Raw genomic sequence first — 16635 nt, 5'->3', positions numbered from 1 at the left:
AACCGAGATTATCTGACCTAGGCTTTAGCTGTGAAAAAAAGAAGACAATACATCAGATCATTTTTTTTTTAAAGAACAGAAACATCACTTAATGCACCCGACATTATATTGTGTAGTCGGACCATTGCAGACTCTAGTGCAGGAGACGCAATGCTTTTTGATGAAAATCAAAAACAGGCCTGAGCCGTGATTCGGGCTGCAGCACACAAAGCCAGCACACGGACACAACATCATTATTTTCTGTCCTCAGATACAGAGAGCTGTGATACCCGGTGTGCAGATGAGGTCCCAATAGATTAAGCGTAAATCCTCGTATACCATGGATTGTATGTGTAACAAGGTTAGCAAAATGTTAACTAAAATAAAGTTTAAAAGTCACACACAATGTATGAAACTATTACAACTGGAAGAGGCCAACCCTGCTGCGTGTGCAGGATTCTGTTCCAGTCCAGCACTAACACACCTGATTCACTGTATCGAACATAATTGGTTAATAATCAAGTGCGCTATTGCTAGCTGGAACAGAAGTCTGCTCACCAAGTAGATCAAATCAAAGTTTGTCACGTGTGCCGAATACAACGGGTGTAGACCTTACAGTGAAATGCTTACTTACAGGCTCTAACCAATAGCGCAAAAAAGGTATTAGGTGAACAATAGAAATAAAAACAGTAAAAAGACAGTAGCGAGGCTATAAAAGTAGCGAGGCTACATACAGACACCGGTTAGTCAGGCTGATTGAGGTAGTATGGACATGTAGATATGGTTAAAGAGACTATGCATATATGATGAACAGAGAGTAGCAGTAGCGTATAGAGGGGTTGGCGGTGGGTGGGTGGCGGGACACAATGCAGATAGCTCGGTTAGCCAATGTGCGGGAACACACGGCCATTTGAGGTAGTTTGTACATACAGTTGAAGTCGGAAGTTTACATACACTTAGGTTGGAGTCATTAAAACTCGTTTTTCAACCACTCCAAATTTCTTGTTAACAAACTATAGTTTTGGCAAGTCGGCAAGTTGGTTAGGACATCTACTTTGGGCATGACAAGTAATTTTTCCAACAATTGTTGTCAGACAGATTATTTCACTGTATCACAATTCCAGTGGGTCAGAAGTTTACATAAACTAAGTTGACCGTGCCTTCAAACAGCTTGGAAAATTCCAGAAAATGATGTCATGGCTTTAGAAGCTTCTGATAGGCTAATGGACATAATTTGAGTCAACTGGAGGTGTACCTGTGGATGTATTTCAAGGCCTACCTTCAAACTCAGTGCCTCTTTGCTTGACATCCTGTGATAATCAAAAGAAATCAGCAAAGACCTCAGAAAAATAAAAAAATAAAGTGGTGATCCTAACTGACCTAAGACAGGGAATTGTTACTAGGATTAAATGTCAGGAATTGTGAAAAACTGAGTTTAAATGTATTTGGATAAGGTGTATGTAAACTTCCGACTCCAACTGTATGTACATGAATGTATAGTTAAAGTGACTATGCATAAACAGAGAGTAGCAGCGGGGGGGGGGGGGGGGGCACACAATGCAAATAGTCTGGGTAGCCATTTGATCACCTGTTCAGGAGTCTTATGGCTTGGGGATGAAAACTGTTGAGAAGCCTTTTTGTCCTAGACTTGGCACTCCGGTACCGCTTCCCATGCGGTAGTAGAGAGAACAGTCTATGACTGGGGTGGCTGGGGTTTTTGACAATTTTTAGGGCCTTCCTCAGACACCGCCTGGTGTAGAGGTCCTGGATGGCAGGCAGTTTAGCCCCAGTGATGTACTGGGCCGTACGCACTACCCTCTGTAGTGCCTTGCGGTTGGAGGCCGAGCAATTGCCGTACCAGGCAGTGATGCAACCAGTCAGGATGCTCTCGATGTTGCAGCTGTAGAACCTTTTGAGGATCTCAGGGGCCATGGCAAATCTTTTTAGTTTCCTGAGGGGGAATAGGCTTTGTAGTGCCCTCTTCACAACTGTCTTGGTGTGTTTGGACCATTCTAGTTTGTTGTTGATGTGGACGCCAAGGAATTTGAAGCTCTCAGCCTGTTCCACTACAGCCCCGTCAATGAGAATGGGTGCGTGCTCGGTCCTCCTTTTCCTGTAGTCCACAATCATCTCCTTAGTTTTGGTTACGTTGAGGGATAGGTTGTTATTCTGGCACCACCCAGCCAGGTCTCTGACCTCCTCCCTATAGGCTGTCTCATCGTTGTCGGTGATCAGGCCTACCACTTGTGTCGTCTGTAAACTTAATGATGGTGTTGGAATCGTGCCTGGCAATGCAGTTGTGGGTGAACAGGGAGTACAGGAGGGGACTGAGCATGCACCCCTGGGGAGCTCCAGTGTTGATGATCAGCGTGGCAGATATGTTGCTACCGACCCTCACCACCTGGGGGCAGCCCAGCAGGAAGTCCAGGATCCAGTTGCATAGGGAGGTGTTTAGTCCCAGGATCCTTAACTTAGTGATGAGCTTTGAGGGTACTATGGTGTTGAACGCTGAGCTGTAGTCAATGAATAGCATTCTCACATAAGTGTTCCTTTTGTTCAGGTGGGAAAGGGCAGTGTGGAGTGCAATAGAGATTGCATCATCTGTGAATCGGTTGGGGGATACGCAAATTGGAGTGGGTCTAGGGTTTCTGGGATAATGGTGTTGATGTGAGCCATTACCAGCCTTTCAAAGCACTTCATGGCTACGGACATGAGTGCTAAGGGTCTGTAGTCATTTAGGCAGGTTGCCTTTGTGTTCTTGGGCACAGGGACTATGGTGGTCTGCTTGAAATAAGTTGGTATTACAGACTCAATCAGGGACATGTTAAAAATGTCAGTGAAGACACTTGCCAGTTGGTCAGTACATGCCCGGAGCACACGCCCTGGTAATCCTTCTGGCCCTGCAGCCTTGTGTATGTTGACTTGTTTAAAGGTCTTACTCACGTCGGCATGGAGTGCGTGATCACACAGTTGTCCGGAACAGCTGATCCGGGGGAGCAAGGTTGGCCACCTCCAGTATTGACTTTTTTTTGTTCACCTGAAAATTATGCTTTAGTAATAATAATAGCCTACTTGTTAATAAAATGTCTAACCTTTACATATGAGTTAGCTTACTTGTACACTTTGAAATATAAAAGTGTTGATTCTTTGAAGTTAAGTGTTGAAACTTGTGTTAAATTGTTAACTATTATTCAAGGCGAACTAGTGTCTACACCCCTACCTACATGTACAAATGACCTCGACCAACCAGTACACCCACACATTGACTCGGTACCGGTACCCCCTGTATATAGCCTCGTTATTGTAATGTGTTACTTTTTATAATTTTTTACTGTTGTGTATTTGGTAACTATTTCTTGAACTAAATTGTTGGTTAAGGGCTTGTAAGTAATAATTTCATAGTCTACACCTGTCGTATTCGGGGCATGTGACAAATAAAGTTAGATTGGATGATACAAATCACAGATCCCAAATCCTGCAATAAAGAGGGGAAGGGAATCTGTCTCTAATTTGTCTATTTCTGTGTTGTATTCTCAAATGAACAGTACCTTTTTGTTCAGTCATAAGCGCTCCAATTAGTTTAATAATAATTTTATTTAAAAAATAATTTTCAGGATATCAGCCATGTGAACCCATTTTGCAGCTGATAATAGCATGCAACTCCAATGCAGCCATAGTCCTACAGCAGTGGTTCCCAACTCCAGTCCTTGAGTACCCCCAACAGCACATATTTCTACTGTAGCCCCGAACAAACATACCTGACTCAACTCAGAGGGCCCGATGATTAGTTCAAATAGGTGTGTTAGTCCGGGGCTACAATAAACTGTACTGTTTGCGGTACTTGAGGACTGGGAGTTTGGAACCACAGAATAGCTTTGTTTATAAATTGTTCAGCTATATGTTCTCAATTTAAAAACTATACTCGTGGACGATGTATGATTTTGTACATGCTTTACCATGACATGAAATGGTTTAGTGCAAATCGAACCCTTGTAATCTAGGTGGTGAAATGTCTAGAAGCAGGAGATTTTTTTTTTTTTAACGAAGTGTCCCATCACAAACTACTACCACCAAGTTCAATGCCAAAAACTTTTCTCCCAGGTCTGAGTAGCACTTGGAGGTGCTACTGTGATAATGAAGATGGTTTACTTTAAGACTACCACAACAATTACATTGTACAACAAAGAAAATAGTTTACTTATAGTGAATCTTTATTTCAATGGGGCTAGGCAAAGCAGAGATAACAATCCTTTTCATTTCACCCATACATCAATAAAGTCTAGAGTACAGTATGTTTACAATATCATTAATAGTATTTTACAAGTTCCAAATTATATTTTATGTATTTATATACGGTACCAGTAAAAGGTTTGGACACACCTACTCATTCAAGGGTTTTACTTTCATTTTACTATTTTCTACATTGTAGAATAATAGTGAAGACATCAAAACTATGAAATAACATATGGAATCACGTAGTCACCAAAAAGTGTTAAATCAAAATATATTTTATATATTTGTGGTTCTTCAAAGTAGCCACCCTTCGCCTTGATGACAGCGTTGCACACGGTTGGCATTCTCTTAAATGGCTTAACCTGGAATGCTTTTCCAACAGTCTTGAAGGAGTACCCACATATGCTGAGCACTTGTTAGCTGCTTTTCCTTCACTCTGCAGTCCAACTCATCCCAAACCATCTCAATTGGGTTGAGGTCAGGGGATTGTGGAGGCCAGGTCATCTGATGCAGCACTCCATCCCTCTCCTTCTTGGTCAAATTGCCCTTACACAGCCTGGAGGTGTGTTGGGTCTTTGACCTGTTGAAAAACAAATGATAGTCCCACTAAGCACAAACCAGATTGGGTTGGTGTATCACTGCAGAAAACTGTGGTAGCCATGCTGGTTAAGTATGCCTTGAATTCTATATAAAAACACTGTCCGTGTCACCCGCAAATCACCGCCACACCACCTCCTCCATACTTCACGGTGGGAACCACACATGCAGAGATCATCCGTTCACCTACTCCGCATCTCATAAAGACATGGCAGTTGGAACCAAAAATCTCAAATTTGGACTCATCAGACCAAAGGACAGATTTCCACCGGTCTAATGTCCATTGCTTGTGTTACTTGGCCCAAGCAAGTCTCTTCTTCCTATAGGTGTTATTTACTTGTGGTTTCTTTGCAGCAATTTGACCATGAAGGCCTGATTCAGTCTCCTCTGAACCGTTGATGTTGAGATGTCTGTTACTTGAACTCTGTGAAGCATTTATTTGGGCTACAATTTGAGGCTGGTAACTAATGAACTTATCCTCTGCAGCAGAGGTAACGCTGGGTCTTCCTTTCCTGTGGCGGTCCTCATGAGAGCCAGTTTCATCATAGCACTTGATGGTGACTGTGACTGCACTTGAAGAAACGTTCAAAGGTCTTGAAATTTTCTGGATTGACTGATCTTCATGTCTTAAAGTAATGATGGACAGTCGTTTCGCTTTGCTTATTTGAGCTGTTATTGCCATAATATTGACCTGGTCTTTTACCAAATAGGGCTGTCTTCTGTATACCATCCCTACCTTGTCACAACACAACTGATTGGCTCAAACGCATTAAGAGCGAAAGAAATTCCACATATTAACATTTAGCAAGGCACACCTGTTAATTGAAATGCATTCCAGGTGAACGGGAACATCAGGCGACTGATAAGCAGGAATTTTATTGCAACATTCCTATCAAACGTGTCTAATACATTATTCTCTTGTATTCTGAGAACATGGCCATGTATGTTTGGTGTAATATTCTCCCAACCCTCAGAAAAACGACATTAATGAGAACATTGTAACCACATTCTAGAGAAGTTCCGTTTGACATTAAGGGAATTTTCGCCTAACACCAAAATATGCTGAAAAAGGTGGTCAGAAGGTTTTTGCTAACATAAATGAAATGTTAATTTAATTAACGGAAAACTGGACAGAGAAACATTACAAAAATTCTCTCCCTAGAATTGTTAGCTGGATAGCCTTGGACAGTGGTCATGAGACCCATATATAAAACAGAGACGACACTAGGCCTAATCAGCACAGAAGAACTACCACAAGAAATAAAGTCAGACAACCAAATATAAGTAGGGATCCAACCACTATATAATAAGTAAATATTTAGTTTCACTCATATGCCATGAATGTTGCCATTAAAAGTGAGGAAATCTAATTTGAGCAGGATGCCTGTGGAGAAGGCACAACAATATTTGCCGTACAATAAATGACAATGGGCTTGATTAAAATTCAAAGAAGCAGACATACACTATTTATGACATTTCACATGTTTTTCTTATATCGCGATTGTGTCGCCATTTAGAACGTTTGCATAACACTGAACATAAAAGGCTATAACGTTACAAACTTGCTCCGTGTTACTTTGGACAACTTCAAGCATCTGTACCAACTGCAATGAGACCGAGTTGTAGTAAAAAAATATATTACAAAAATACGCCCATAACTTTTAGGCCTACGATGGTAAAGTCAATCAATATGGGTGGAATCTCGTTATACAAACAATGTTGACACCATCAAACGGACTTTTGCTAAAATGTTTGCATAAAATTCGTAGCTTTAAAAAAAAAAAAAAAAAACTAACGAGATTACTTGTTATTATTCAGTTCGAAGAGGGAAATCCGACATGAAAACATAAACAATGTTTAATTCTAAGCTTTTGTACGTAGTTTAAACTTTAAACCAACTCTCCCTGTTGGCTTCATATATTTACAAAAATCCCAGGCCGTCGATTATCCCAAGACCTTGAAATCTCCGGCGCCTCGAAATACATTATTTTCTCTCCACCCATACTAACCGCTATGCTAAATAGAAAAGGGCTGAGATTAGAAAAGGACACGGTTTGAACTTACCTAAATCGTCCATACTTCCAGAACTGGCTTCACCAGTTAAAATGTTTTTCGATGTCCGTGATTTCCTCTCAAAATCTCAATTAGTTTACTCACTGCGCTGAAGTTGGTTGGGAAGTACAATACATGACCGCACAGCGACGAGCACGCGCATCTACATACGCCGACATGAAGAGAACACCGGGTTGTTAAAATAACTTTGATAAAGGGCGGCCTCTAGCGAGTGAACTAAATTTATACAAAATACCATACGTATATCAGACAGGCTCGTACTTAAACCTCAGTGGACAGGCTGCCTAAAATAAACATTGTTATATGAAAACAGTGTAACCGCGATTGACGAAGAACCATTTTTACACAATTTACAGCAGCTACACCTACCTATATGTTTTATTAGTTACAAGGCAGCGTAGGTCAATTCCACCTCAATAACGAAAATGATTATCATCCCTAAAAAAATTCAGCGTGGGCTTTTTTCCAATTTCCAAAATGTCATCCTAACACAAGTACGTGTAAGAATTCTCTTGAGGAATTTTTCATATTAAAATCAATAGAGGCCATGCAAACGTTGAATAGCTTTATTATACAGATACCGCACAAAATACGCTTGTATTTCAATCATCAGCTGTCAGAGGTTTCATAATTAACTGACCACATAGCCAAATGTAAATTACATTTGGATTCCAGCAACTGCAAGGAGGACCTTTTTAATCATTAGCACTTCCCCATTGTTCAGTGGCTGAAAAGGGGACATGCTGGCTACTCTTTTGTTAGAGGCAACGTAACGTCTCCACTTCAATTCCAAGCTAAAACTTAAGAACAACTCCACATCTGGTTGTGAGGCATCTTCGGTTACTCTTTTCAAGGTGTAACTTCACAGAAACAGTGGAGGTGATCCTGAGACGTTCTGCCTATACGCCTCTCAGAAGTCCACAGCCTTGAGTTTCCTCTCCTGTGCCTGGGTCAAAGGCTGCTGTGAGAGGATCTTCCTGTGGAGGCGGTGGTGCTTGCCGATTCCTAGTCTAGGCAGGCCACGGTTCAGGCACTCCAACAGAACACAGGACTTACACAGCGCCTGGCTGTAGATGTAGCCACATGACTGTTTAAGGACTGTTTAAACTAGGCTACACACCTGAAAGAAGATAGATAAAATAAGCCTGCTCAATAACAAATACATTTGTCTTGTACATTACCTGTACATATCTTATCAACCTTCAGGATCATGGCTCCCCTGTCCAGCGCCCGTCTTCGCAACACTCCACAGAAAGAGCAATTGTTCTTCAGTCCGATCTGTTTCACTATGGCATCCATGGTCCAGCCATACAGCTCCTCATAGGACACAATCTTCAGAGGTAGTTCATACTGCTGCTGGTTCTCTTCACAGTCTCCAAGGAGTCATCACGGTAACACGTCATGTCCTCGTCCACTGATAGCAGCAGTAGTTTCAGGCCGTAGTTATAGCACTCATTTAGGACCTATATGAGGTGTGCCAGCACAGTGGAATCCTTCCCGCCAGAGGCACCAATGCCCACAGTTTCTCCATCTTTGAAGAGCTGCGCTGATATTATTGTCTGATGCACCTCCTCCTCAAAGGCCCAGAAGAAGCACTCTTTGCACAAGGAATGGGCCGTCTTTGGACGTTTCAGCACTGCACTCTTCTCAGCTGCTACAAATGACTGGCATCTTTCGCCTCTAGTGGTGCTCGATTCTTGAGCTCGTGTTTTAATGCCATGTCTAAACTTGTTTTTAAAAATGCCGCGTTAAGAACTACTGGAAACTGGGAACTCGGAAATCTTCGACTTCTGAGGGTTTAAAACAACTGGGAACTAAAACAAATTTGGGAAAAAAACGATTTGAACGGTCACTCACGTCATGAGTTGACCTCGTTTCCAATTTTTTTGAACGCGGGCATAATATCTTACCAATGCTACGTAATCTTCGTAGTCGTCATCTTCTTCTTCTTCTTCTTCTTTGGAGTTTAACGGCGGCTGGCATCCAATATGTTGCGTTACCGCCCCCAACTGGACTATAATATAAATCCAGTATACTTTGTGATACAAAATGAAAACTAACCCTACACTTCTGGAGGCTACTGAGGGGAGGACGGCTAATAATAATGGCTGTTTGAGGTATTTGATACCATTCCACTGATTCCGCTCCAGCCATTACCACAAGCCCGTCCTCACCAATTAAGGTGCCACCAACCTCCTGTGCACCACACCCAACACTCATTAAAAACCCACTATTCCTGCACCATGCCAACGGCCAGGGAGGACGGGACACCACCACTCAATACACTCTGTAACTCTTCTGAAGTCAAATCTCGTATACCCAAATACTTCTCTGCAGCTGCCACCACAACATGTATTTTCGGGGATTTACGTTCCATTTCTGCTGTACTGTTGATAACCGTTGCTATGAACGCCAAGAACACGACCTTACTGAAGCATATATCACTTGTTGGCATATCCCTCTGTGTTGACACAGATTTACTACTGGAACCTGCACCCTTAACCCATCCTTCTCTACTTTCTTCACTGCCTCTGCACTACTCTGACTCTAACCACCTCAACCTGCCTCTCTCGCACTGGACACTTCCGATCCCCAGCAACATGGGCACCCCTACAGTTGACACACAACTTTATCCACCGAATCTACACAATCTATCCCATGCCGCCCTGCAGACTTCCCACATCTTGAAATCTCCATTCTACAAACTGCTGCGACATGACCATAAACATTGCACCTGAAACAGCCCAGTGGATTCGGCACAAAAGCTCTAACAAGCTATATCGTAACATGACTTTGTCGGGTAAAAACTCTGACTCAAAACTCAAAAGAACTGACAGTGTCTGTTTCACCATGCTCACAACCAGGATTGCGTCGCACCAAACGGTGGGCATCACAAACACCAGGAATTTTCAACTTCAATTGCTCCATCTCCATACTACCCCAGAAATCACTCCTTTCAATGATGCCATGTTCCTAACAGCAAAGCAAGAAACAGAGTGTGCAAAGCTGTCATCAAGGCGAAGGGTGGCTATTTGAAGAGTCTCAAATATAAAATATATTTGGATTTATTTAACACTTTTTTGGTTACTACAGGATTCCATATGTGTTATTTCATAGTTCTGATGTCTTCACTATTATTCTACATTGTAGAAAATAGTAAAAATATATAAAAACCCTTGAATGAGTAGGTGTTCTAAAACTTTTGACCGGTAGTGTATTTAATACCATTAAAATTACTCATCATCCAATCACTCTTCCATCTACATATTTTGGTCTGAAACACGTTAGATGCTGTTGTCGCGCAGTAATTGAAAGGGTAACTGTCTGTTCAGATAAACAATACAGGAGGAAATGTGTAGAGGTGAAAACAGTTGAGTCACATGACCACTTGAACGATAAGCAACAAGGATTTATTATTTTGCTTTAAAGGATTGTGCTACTGAAACAATGGCAATAGGCATCAAAATGCAATTTTGAGTAGGTGATGGAGAGAGGGGTATGGGAAGGAGCAGGATTGTAGGGGTCAGGGCTTGGTGCAGGAAAGAGTCATAGAAGCTTAGTTGGCGCCAGCGACAGGGTGAAAAGCTCCCCTCTGGTGCCACTGCATGTCTCGGATGCGCCTGACGGACTGGATCTGAGGGAACTGGGCACCAAACTCAGCACAGTCCTTGTATTCCCCCTTCTCAAACAGGTACTGATAGCCTCTGTAGCCAGGATACTGGTACCCCACCCAACTTGGTACACAACCAGCAAAGGTGTGAGAGTCAGGGAATGGGAGAGAAAAAAAATGAGAAAAGTATTTAGAGAAGAAAGCCATGGAGATAAGATCAACACGTGATTAGGAGAAAATAGCAATATGATATGGTAATGTTGGGGCAGATATTGCTGTAACAGAATTATTCTGCGGACAGACTCACGTGCCACTCTGAACTCTGACAGAGGTGACCTTCTCTTGGTATCCATGTGAGTGGAAGCTGGGGACATCATCATCTATGATCTCGATCTTCTTCCCCGCGAAACTGGGGTTTTCATAAAGGACAATCTTGTGCTCCTGGCTGTCCTGTGAGGAGAATAGAAAACACACCATAAGAAACAGTCACAGAGAACCTTCAAAAAGGCTGAACAAAATGGCTGATTTGTGTTGTAGTAGAGAAGGTGTGCTGCGTTACCACTTTAATGGGGCGGAATGCAAAGATGTTGTCGCTACGTCTGCTGTTGGTCCAGGAATCCCAGCGAGGATACTCCCCCTTCTCAAACACATACTGTTCCCCTTTACAGTTAGCCTGCTCGTAACCCACCCATCTGAGGAAGCACAGACAAGTCAAGGTAAGGAGGGCACAAGGTGGTTGAGGGGGGAAGTGAAGGATGACAAAAACAAGATGGAAGGTGTATGAACATACTGTGCCTTGTGCACAATGCAGTGAATATATTTGTGTTACGGAATGGTTTGGAAGTGATTGTTTTTTTGTTCAGAACCATTTTCATTTGTCCTATCAGCCATCCCTTTTCTTTTTCTATTGTTTGATAATCACACTATATCTACCCCCCCCCCCCCCACACACACACACACCACTATCTAACTCCTATTGTTTTTGTCTCTATCTTTCTCTTTTGTTTAACTCTCACCCTCTGTCTCACTCGTACTCCCTCTCTTTCCCTCTCTCTATCATACTATCTCTGAGCCACACTCACGGTCCACACAGCACCAGTATGGAGCCCACTTTCTCCACGCCTGCTTCCTGGAGGTCGTTACAGGGACCAGTCAGCTCATGGCAACGCCCCTGGAAGTTCTCCTGTTCATAGATTATCAACTGTGGAAGACAAGGAGAGACAACATGGATGTTTAGGTCTCCTTGCTATGCTCGACCTGATGGCATTTCAAGTTGTACAAGGAAATTATGTAGAATACTGTGTAACTTTTGCCTCAAACAATCCCACAGTGTCTCATTGTCTTTGATCCACCGTGCCCCACCATTATCCATTCCTCTTGCTTTCCCTCCTCTGCCCTGCCCTGCCCTTCCTCTGCCCTGCGATTCCTCTGCTCTACCCTGCCATTCCTCTGCCCTGCCCTCATCTGCCCTGCCCTCCTCTGTCCTGCCCTCATCTGCCCTGCCCTTCCTCTGCCCTGCCCTCCTCTGCTGTGCCCTTCCTCTGCCCTGCCCTCATCTGCCCTGCCCTTCCTCTGCCCTGCCCTCCTCTGCTGTGCCCTTCCTCTGCCCTGCCCTCATCTGCCCTGCCCTCCTCTGCCCTGCCCTCATCTGCCCTGCCCATCCTCTAGCCTGCCCTGCCATCCACTTGCCCCCTCCTCCTCTCCCCCTCTCTCCCTCTCCCCCTCACCTTGAAAGCACTGGTGCCTGGCTGCTGCTGCTTGGATGCAGGGTTCTGGTGGTCTGTGGCCATAGTGAACAGGATGATGAAACTGTACAGAGATAAAGGAGAAATTATGGAGCGCAAAACATATATTTTTAGGGTCCACTAGACCAATTGAAAATGTTTATATTCCAATGGGTAGTTTACAGTTTGATAGGATATTGGAAAAAGTAATGAAACAATAGTGCCAGAAAATCTGCTGTTAAATTCTGCACAAAACTGATTCTCTCATGTCTGTAAACAAAAGTCCCCACCCCTTTCCCTCCTTAAAAAATATTTGCGCAAAATGTGAAATTGACAACGATCCTCGTGGTAATCTATTTGTTGTAAGTTAAATAGTTTTATGTATAGTGAACGACAAAGAAGTGTGTTACCCCAACATGTTAAATAAATTAACTTCAAAGTGATGTTTGATTTTTTTAAAGTAGACAAAGTTGGATAAAAATAGTAATAAAATAAAATAATGTGGAGAGCGACGGTCGTGAATCTCTTACCAGTACCTGTCTGTGCCAGTGTGTTTGGGATGGCATGCTGGGCTCAATATATACGGTGCGCTCAGGGGTGGAAACTCTGCCAACACTCCTCTGTGTCCAAGCCACCCTCTAGATCAGCATGCAATAGGCTGAGCAGACCGGACTGTGGGGTCACTGCTCTGTCTGGCCCCCCTTCTCACTCCCCCTCAAAGTTATTTCATTACTTGTCAATTTCATCCAGCCGGTCATTGTTCGATATCCACATGATTCAGCACAACCTGTGCCAAGAGTCCCACACTTACAATGAGAGCTGCCTGTATGCCTGGACCACCAGAGTGGGAGAGAGATAGGATGATAGAGAGGAGGGAGAGTGCCAAATTGATAGAAAGGGACTGATTTAACTCACAAAATCTAGTATATTTCTGTTTACTCTTACATAGGAATAATGGTTAACATAGTATTCAATTGGGTCGTTATTGGCAATGCTTTCTATTGGAGAGCATTTATTGTAAGTGCACGCAAGGTATAATATAACAGTTTTCCTATCATTGCCACATATGGAAGCTTAAACATCCAGAGGTCATATCTACTAAGCTGACAAAAATGTTGACATGCCAAGCTAACTTCCTGCTGCTGGCAGGAGAAGAGCAGAGTTGCACACCAATGTGAGCTGTCAACAAGAGAGCTGAGTGTTTCACTAGTTGGATGCAGTAACTGGAGTACATTTCACTTGTTGAATGTAGATCATTCTGTAAATTGGTAGAAGTAAATATAGTTGGATGGAGAAATTATAGTTGGTTGGAGTTAGAGGTGAAGAACGTGGCAGAGTAGTTAGATGGAGCAGGGGTAGGCCCGTGGTTGGAGGAATTAGAGATAGGCCTAGTGCACAGATAGAAGAACATGTGCTGTGAATAGAATCAAATGCATTGCATCGCACTGGATAAAGGTGGCTTAGGGTTAGGATTTTCGTGGTTGTGTTGAAATGAGGAAATTAATAGAGCACAATGAGATATGTGGTTGAAATGTAGTTTATTCAATTGGAAAAGTACATTGGCACTCAAAGCTATTTACACAACCCTTGGCCTGTATGGGCTGAATCCAAGATGGAGATCCCATGACATTGACCATCTACTTAAATCATTGCCCCATTTCAATCTTCAACCTAGAATAATATTTGCATGGCAAGAAGGCAAAAGTAGACTAACCTTGTGCAGGAAAATATGATGACACTCTTATTCATAACAAAACAGGTAGCTAAATATAATAACAAGATGTAGTAATTTGTTATTCGTGAGAAGAGCGAAAAAATGTATTTGTTTTATCTTTACACTCTAAAATAATAAAAAATTGGAATCTATTTCCAAAAAGGAACACGGTTTATAACATACAGTAGAATTTAACAGGTTGACAGATGGTTGATATTTTGCAATGAAGTGTGTAGGCTACCACTGTAAATTGGTTTACTGTAGCCTAGTTTTCTTATTTTTTTCCTGAGTAGACATTGTTTCATAATTCTCAGGCAGTGTAGTAGCCTATATTTAGGTAAATGCGAAACATTATTGAATTTAAACGATCTACTTACAGGTCCACAACAATTTGCAATTGTTTTTGTCTTTCAGAAACGTCAGATATGCTACAACAAATGTCACTTCAAAAGGAAACATTCTGCCAAAATGATTTTATACTTTAAAAATGTATTATTATGAACAAAACAAATACAAAAACCAAAATATACAAAGAAAAGTACCTAAACCTAACAGACAAGGGGTATTACATATCGAGATAAATTGCCAATTTGTCAAAACGTTTTATGGTGCGTATTGATTTTTGTTTTTACATAATTTCAAAATAATATTTCAATTCTATCTTAAATAATGTGAAGAGGGGTTTGTTCTCTGCCCACTTCATTTTATGGACAAAGAACCTTCCATGAAAAATTCTGCCAACATCTCTGAAAACATTTGGTCAAGTACACCATTGATATGTCGTTTAGATAGGCCTACTGAATTGGCCTAATTCCAATACTTTAAAAGAAAACAGAAAATAAGGGCGTCATTGTCACCATAAAAGGTGAATGATGGGCGTTTTTCAGGTGGATCTCATACAAAATTTCTGCATGCACCATTTCTGAAAAGTTTCCACATGTACAAAAATATTGAGATTTATAAACTTGGCATAGGCCATACATGTCATACAACTCTGCCTGCATGAACAAGCAAATTGTTGTTCATTATTTCGTTTATTTTTAGATTATTGGTTTTGTATGTCCTGCTTTGGTAAATAGCTTTTCATAATACCCCAATTGGCACAAAATACTTATACTGGACAAAAATCTAAACACAACATGCAACAATTTTAAAGATTTTACTGAGTTACAGTTCCCCTAAGGAAATCAGTCAATTGAAATAAATTCATTAGGCCCTAATCTATGGATTTCACATAACTGGGAAAGGGTGCAGCCATTGATGGGCCTGGGAGGGCATAGGCCCACCCACTTGGCAGCAAGGCCCATCCACTGGGGAGCCAGGCCCAGCCAATCAGAATGAGTTTTTCCCCACAAAAAGGCTTTATTATAGAATGAGTCCCCCCCCCCCCCATGTAACGATCATGCTGTTTAATCAGCTTCGTGATATGCCACACCTGTCAGGTGGATGCATTATCTTGGTAAAGAAGAAATGATCACTAACAGGGATATAAACACATTTCTGCAAAAAAAGTTTGAGAAATAAGCTTTTGGTGCGTATGGACCATTTCTGGGATATTTGTTTCAGCTCACGAAACATGGGACCAACACTTTACATGTTCCGTTTATATTTTTGTTCAGTGTACTTTCCAGCTTGCAATACACTAGCACATGTGTGTACTCATGGTCTAAAGTTAGCTGGGAGGTGAGCATATTATCATATCAAGTTGCATTTCTTGAAATGCCAACTTTTGCATGACAACTGTCACCCACACTCGTTGGGGTGTAGTTTGTATGTACAGTTGAAGTCGGAAGTTTACATACACTTAGGTTGGAGTCATTAAAACTTGTTTTTCAACCACTCCACAAATTTCTTGTTAACAAACTATAGTTTTGGCAAGTCGGTTAGGACATCTACTTTGTGCATGACACAACTCATTTTTCCAACAATTGTTTACAGACGTATTATTTCACTTATAATTCACAGTATCACAATTCCAGTGGGTCAGAAGTTTACATACACTAAGTTGAATGTACAGCTTGGAAAATTCCCGAAAAGGATGTCATGGCTCTAGAAGCTTCTGATAAGCTAATTGACATCATTTGAGTCAATTGGAGGTGTACCTGTGGATGTATTTCAAGGCCTACCTTCAAACTCAGTGCCTCTTTGCTTGACATCATGGGAAAATCAAAAGAAATCAGCCAAGACCTCAGAAAAACAATTGTAGACCTCCACAAGTCTGGTTCATCCTTGGGAGCAATTTCCAAACACCTGAAGGTACCACGTTCATCTGTACAAACAATAGTACGCAAGTATAAACACCATGGGACCACGCAGCCGTCATACCGATGAGGAAGGAGACGCGTTCTGTCTCCTAGAGATGAACGTACTTTGATGCGAAAGGTGCAAATCAATCCCAGAACAACAGTAAAGGACCTTGTGAAGATGCTGGAGGAAACAGGTACGAAAGTATCTATATCCACAGTAAAACGAGTCCTATATCGACATAACCTGAAAGGCCGCTCAGCAAGGAAGAAGCCACTGCTCCAAAACCGACATAAAAAAGCTAGACTACGGTTTGCAACTGCACATGGAGACAAAGATAATACTTTTTGTAGAAATGTCCTCTGGTCTGATAAAACAAAAATAGAACTGTGGCCATAATGACCATCTTTATGTTTGGAGGAAAAAGGGGGATGCTTGCAAGCCGAAGAACACCATCCCAA

General features: G+C 41.9%; 2 protein-coding genes across 3 annotated transcripts in view; both read right to left on the bottom strand.

Moving 5' to 3' along the window:
- Nucleotides 1–8839, bottom strand: part of LOC129853376 (paxillin-like) — a 35846-nt gene extending 27007 nt beyond the window's left edge. Inside the window, exon 1 of one of the 2 annotated variants that reach the window (XM_055919347.1) lies at nucleotides 8064–8839. In XM_055919347.1, the coding sequence (XP_055775322.1) occupies nucleotides 8064–8181 (118 nt within the window). In that variant the 5' untranslated portion in view covers nucleotides 8182–8839. Of the gene's footprint in view, nucleotides 1–6873; nucleotides 7065–8063 lie in introns of those variants that run through there. The other variant, XM_055919348.1, reaches the window with a different exon arrangement.
- A 1457-nt stretch (nucleotides 8840–10296) lies between these two features.
- LOC129853377 (beta-crystallin B2-like) lies at nucleotides 10297–12301 on the bottom strand. The gene is made up of 5 exons (XM_055919349.1): nucleotides 12220–12301; nucleotides 11575–11693; nucleotides 11052–11184; nucleotides 10800–10942; nucleotides 10297–10616 (listed from the first exon to the last, which is right to left on the bottom strand). Exons 1-5 carry the CDS (start codon nucleotides 12280–12282, stop codon nucleotides 10439–10441), a joined length of 636 nt encoding a protein of 211 aa, XP_055775324.1. The 5' UTR covers nucleotides 12283–12301; the 3' UTR covers nucleotides 10297–10438.
- Between the last annotated feature and the right edge of the window lie 4334 nt (nucleotides 12302–16635).

This window comes from Salvelinus fontinalis, chromosome 4, assembly GCF_029448725.1.
Source record: "Salvelinus fontinalis isolate EN_2023a chromosome 4, ASM2944872v1, whole genome shotgun sequence".
Lineage (NCBI taxonomy): Eukaryota > Metazoa > Chordata > Actinopteri > Salmoniformes > Salmonidae > Salvelinus > Salvelinus fontinalis.
This window is presented reverse-complemented; position numbering and strand designations above follow the sequence as displayed.